The following is a 6,060-nucleotide window of genomic DNA, read 5'->3' on the forward strand; positions in this document are numbered from 1 at the left end:
TCATTCTAAACAATGTGTTGTTTGAAAATGAAATACGATAAATACTGCAGTACCAAATCTTATACTGAAAACAAACCCTGTCCTTTCCTTCTGTGTTATTCCGCTATATGTTTATGTGTACCCTTGAGTGTCTATGTTCTTCCTGTCTTTACATGTTCATCTGATAAGAGTTATATTGTAGAATTTTTCTAATACTAAGCTGCATTTATTATGATGAGGAGTACTGTTATCTTCAAATAAAACCTGTTCTTTACTCTGGAAAAATGTTTCAATCTTACTTATTCTGTTATGTTTTCTTTTTTATACCCAAGTATCAATTTTATTTTCTGTTGCGGAGACAATGAAACAAACATGCCAAATCTAAACAGACGCAAAATCCCCAAGATTGGCGATCTTGTACAGAAGCTCGAAATTTATCGCGAACTTCAATGCGAGATGCTTATAACAGTTTCCACAGCAAAACTTTGTCTCGAAACCTGGCAGAAAATCCAAAGAGATTCTGGTCGTATGTGAATTGTTAGCGGCAAGAAACAATCAATGTCTTCTCTGCGCGATAGCAATGGAGATACTATCGAAGACAGTGCTGCCAAAGCAGAGTTACTAAACACAGCCTTCCGAAATGCCATCACAAAAGAAGACGAAGTAAATATTCCAGAATTCGAATCGAGAACAGTTGCCAACATGAGTAACGTGGAAGTAAATATCCTCAGAGTAGTGAAGCAACTTAAATCACTTAATAAAAACAAGTCTTCTGGTCCAGACTGTATATCTATTAGGTTCCTTTCGAAGTATGCTGATGCATTAGCTACATACTTTACAACCATATACAACCGTTCACTCGACGAAAGATCCATATCCAAAGACTGGAAAGTTACACGGGTCACACCAATATTCAAGAAAGGTAATACGAGTAATCAACTAAATTACAGGCTCATATCGTTAACGTCGATATGCAGCAGGATTTTGGAACATATATTGTGTTCGAACATCATGAATTACCTCGAGGAAAACGGTCTATTGACACACAGTTAACATGGGTTTAGAAAACATCGTTCCTGTGAAACACAACTAGCTCTTTATTCGCATAACGTGTTGAGTGCTATTGACAAGGGATTTCAGATCGATTCCGTATTTCTGGGTTTCCGGAAGGCTTTTGACACTGTACCACACAAGCGGCTCATGGTGAAATTGCGTGCTTATGGAATATCGTCTCAGTTATGTGACTGGATTTGTGATTTCCTGTCAGAGAGGTCACAGTTCGTAGTAGTTGACGGAAAGTCATCGAGTAAAACAGAAGTGATTTCTGGCGTTCCCCAAGGTAGTGTTATAGGCCCTTTGCTGTTCCTTATCTGTATAAACAATTTGAGAGACGATCTAAGCAGCCGTCTTCGGTTGTTTGCAGATGACGCTGTCGTTTATCGACTAATAAAGTCATCAGAAGATCAAAACAAACTGCAAAACGATTTAGAAAAGAGATCTGAATGGTGTGAAAAGTGGCAGTTGACCCCAAATAACGAAAAGCGTGAGGTCATCCACATTAGTGCTAAAAGGAACTCGTTAAACTTTGGTTACACGGTAAATCAGTCTAATCTAAGAACCGTAAATTCAACTAAATACCTAGGTATTACAATTATAAACAACTTAAATTGGAAGGAACCCATAGGAAATGTTGTGGGGAAGGCTAACCAAAGACTGCGTTTTATTGGCAGGACGCTTAGAAAATGTAGCTGACCTACTAAGGAGACTGCCTACATTACGCTTGTCCGTCCTCTTTTAGAATACTGCTGGCCAGTGTGGGATCCTTACCAGATAGGACTGCTGGAGTACATTGAAAAAGTTCAAAGAAAGGCAGCACGTTTTGTATTATCGCGAAATATGGGTGAGAGTGTTACAGAAATGATACAGTATTTGGGCTGGACATCATTAAAAGAAATCGTCTCAAGAAATTCCAATCACCACCTTTCTCCTCCGAATGCGAAAGTATTTTGTTGACATCGACCCATATAGGGAGGAACGATCATCACAATAAAATAAGGGAAATCAGAGCTCGTACGGAAAGATACAGGTGTTCGTTCTTTCCGCGTGCTATACGAGATTGGAATAATAGAGAATTGTGAAGGTGGTTCGATGAATCCTCTGGCAGGCACTTAAATGTGATTTGCAGAGTATCCATGTAGGTATCGAAATATTCTCTTTTTTTTCATTTATCTGCTTGTGTCACAATTCCTATACTACTCATGTATATGCTTATTTCTGTTCTTTTGTAACACCTGGTTTACTACTAATGTTATCATTACATTTCTTAATTATGTTTTTTTGTACCTTTATAGATGTATTCTCATGTCATAAAATTGTAATTGACACCAGTTCTTCAAATTAAGTAAACAGTAGGTTTTCATTTCAGTGCACACATTTCTGTTGGTCACAGTATATGCACAATATGTGAGAAGTTAGAAAAAAGGACTGTTAGTGCTATCACGTGTGTTGATAATTCAGTAAGGGACTGGTTAACAGCATTGCTGGTTCGAAGAGCATTTCCATTTTTTTTTTTTTTTTTTTTTTTTTTTTTTTTTTTTTTTTTTTTTTTTTTTTTTTTTTTTTTGTGAGTGCACAAGTGGTGGTTCATGAAGACTGCAAGACTCTTCGATGGTGATTGTGGACCGCACAGTCGCAACGGATGGCTGCTTGGCATCTCTACAAGGACTACAGTGGGTCTGCATCTTTGGTGGCCCACCAATATCATAGTCTCTACAAGGACAACAGTGGGTCTGCACCTGTGGTGGACCACAAATACCATTATCTCTACAAGAAATACTATAGGTCTGCTCTGTGATGACCTACCTACCAATATTCTTCAAAACTTCGACTGACTCTGCTGTGGGTTTTCTCTGTTGTGGCCCATTACCTGTCAGCATGTCAAGAGTCAGTACTGTCTTTCCGTTGGAAGGACAACACTACTTCTTCAAGACTGCATGGAAATCCACTACTTCCGTGTGCATTTTCTTTTACTGCTCAGACTTTGTGCATAAAACTGTAATTACTATTGTAATGAATGATCAGGGCTGTCTTTATCTTTGCCGGCCGAAGTGGCCGTGCGGTTAAAGGCGCTGCAGTCGGGAACCGCAAGACCGCTACGGTCGCAGGTTCGAATCCTGCCTCGGGCATGGGTGTTTGTCATGTCCTTGGGTTAGTTAGGTTTAACTAGTTCTAAGTTCTAGGGGACTAATGACCTCAGCAGTTGAGTCCCATAGTGCTCAGAGCCATTTTTTTTTGTCTTTATCTTTTGGCTTTTCAGAAAACTGCTCTGAGCACTATGGGACTTAACATGTGAGGTTACTTAAACCTAAGTAACCTAAGGACATCACACACATCCATGCCCGAAGCAGGATTCGAACCTGCGACCATAGCGGTCGGGCGGTTCCAGACTGTAGCGCCTAGAACTGCTCGGCCACTCTGGCCGGCTAGGACTCAAAATCCAAATGAAAGTTTCAACAATTGTATATGGGAACGGACACTGAAAACTGTTCTGGTAGGAATAAATACTTTGAAAATAGGTGTGCTAGATGCTGTTCTACGTTTCAACGTCGGTGCAATGCCAAGGCTTAATGTTATGGAGCTGATAGGTGTGCCTGTAAATATGCATACAGCACTAATAGACACTGACCGAAGGGCACTCTTCGAAGCAGAAAAATCAGTGTTGGAAACCACCAAAGAAGCAAGAATAAGAAAAAGAAGAGTAAAAAGTAGAAGGGAGGAAGAGAAACACAGGAAACGAGATGAATAGGGACCTGGGATGCATTAGTGCCATGCAAGTTTAACAGAAAAAGCAAGTTTTAGCTTTAATTTCCCGAAAGTTAAATTATTTCACGTTCTGGTACATTCTGGCGAAAAAATTACTAAACACAGAGAGCTGTAATTTTGTATACTGTCTTAAAACAAGCTTAACTACAAAGCAGACTACTCTTGTGACTTACCTTTGAAAAAAATGCTTTTTTGAAGAAAACACTGAATTCATTTCTAAAGTATTTGATAATTATACTTAAAATTTTTTGTGCCCCTATTTCTGACAGCACCACCTTTTCAATAGTCTGCTTTAAAGATGATAGTGTAAAGAACTTACAGGAAAAAAATAAACCTTCTACTTCGTTTGTATTTTGACTCATGTGTACCTATGGTGTACATTAATAATTGGCAAGGTTTATTTCACTCGCAACAAAAAAATTCAATTAAAAAAAGTGTGAGAGCTAAAGCTGTGGTTCAGACACGAAGATGTTCCGAAAAGATGTCTTAACAGATGGTAAGCATTATATGGGCTTTCAAATCTTATTCTTTGAGTTACACTGTTGGAAAACAGTTTTTTCAATGTTTCCCTTAGTATTCACGGATCAGTCCCCATAACACACAACCTATATCTTAAGAGCGCATTTCCACATTGTCGACTCGCTCAGCAACAACACTACGTACACTGAACACACACGCCGCCAGTACGACGAAGCCAGTTTCATACCAGTTTTATCAAGCAGTGCTGCCAACTTACTTCCATTGTGCGTCGATATTCCCGTGTACTCCTTGGGCCCAGCAGCGTGATCCGTGCTGGTGCGTTGCGACTGCAGAATGAAGCCCGACTGACCTAGGTCGTCCCGCCTCTTTAGCCGGTTGGCCTTGCCCGATAAAGGAGCGTCGCTTTAAGTGCGTGACACAGCGGCGCCGCACCACGTGATCTCACAGATAGCAAAACTGTTCACCTCTAGTGGATCCGACGATAAGATCTGCGGTTGTCATGTGAAACGGATTAGTGTCCCTACGACTTCCTGTTGTCCTCTGCTGAAATTTACAACTCAATTGTTGATTTATTTTGGACGTCAATTACCCTCCGTAAAAGCGTTTAAACGTTGTATATTGTTTCATCAGTTATCTTTGTCAGTTTGCATACAGGTGTGAATACGAAAATTTCGTTCATGATTAAAATCCGTCGAATACAGAGTAGCACTCGAGTGTGTTCTGCCTTTACGCTTTGTGTTGTATGACAATCATTCCATGAACATTATTTTGAACAAAATTCCTTAAAGAGTATTACAATGCGTAAGATTGTAATCTTCGTGTACTTTTTGTTTTTCATTTTCTTTAAGGGATACAAAAATGGCAGCCGATTAAGTTAACCTTGATACGGCTACATACAGATGTCATTAAGTAATGACAAGATTTGGTAAATACACTCCTGCTCTTTGAAGCGTTTCGCCCTGCGACGTGTTTATAGTCATCGCAAATACGATTTTCATTTTCAAATGGTTCAAATGGCTCTGAGCACTATGGGACTTAACATCTGAGGTCATCAGTCCCCTAAAACTTAGAACTGCTTAAACCTAACGGACATCACACACATCCATGCCCGAGGCAGGATTCGAACCTGCGACCGTAGCCGTCGCGCGGTTCCAGACTGTAGCGCCTAGAACCGCTCGGCCACTGCGGCCGGCTCATTTTCAAATGTCTTCTTGTCAATCGAAGAGGCGCGCTGGGATCACATGGCGTTCAGTTTATCCCTCGTATTACATCTGGTTTCCCGGTGTCAGTCAGCTGAGCATTGGTTGTAAACAGTTGACCAGTGCGAAATTTTCGCACATCTATAGCTATAAATAACAGTATTTAGCGTAAGTTTAATTTTTGGGATAGGAGTAGTGCGCGGATGAAGAGAAAACATCTTTAAAAACGAACTGAACGACGTGAAATAATAATCCTGAATTTATGAAAAAAGCCTTGTTTATATATATTTTGATGCATATAATTTTGAACAAAATTGCTTACTGGGCGTTACAGTAACTCTGTGGAAACGATACTTCACGTAGGAATGTAATCTTTGTACACTTTTTGTTTCTCATTTTCTTCAGTGAGTAGAGGCAGAGATAATGGACTACCGCAGTAGTCACGAATGTTATCTCTGACCATTCTGAATATAAACTATCCTGTTAATAAGTACTTTAAAACAAATAAAATAGTATTTCTAATAAGCTAATATGAAAAGAGAGTTTGTAATTCGTGATCAGTAAGCTATCTTCGTAAAAT

General features: G+C 39.6%; 1 protein-coding gene across 1 annotated transcript in view; it reads right to left on the reverse strand.

Annotated features, from left to right (window-relative positions):
• Nucleotides 1-4,678, reverse strand: part of LOC124711986 (UDP-glycosyltransferase UGT5-like) — a 94,185-nt gene extending 89,507 nt beyond the window's left edge. The window contains exon 1 of the mRNA XM_047242271.1: nt 4,538-4,678. Within this exon, the coding sequence (XP_047098227.1) occupies nt 4,538-4,543 (6 nt within the window). The 5' untranslated portion in view covers nt 4,544-4,678. The remainder of the gene's footprint in view (nt 1-4,537) is intronic.
• Between the last annotated feature and the right edge of the window lie 1,382 nt (nt 4,679-6,060).

Source organism: Schistocerca piceifrons, chromosome 8, assembly GCF_021461385.2.
Source record: "Schistocerca piceifrons isolate TAMUIC-IGC-003096 chromosome 8, iqSchPice1.1, whole genome shotgun sequence".
Classification (NCBI taxonomy): Eukaryota; Metazoa; Arthropoda; class Insecta; order Orthoptera; family Acrididae; genus Schistocerca; species Schistocerca piceifrons.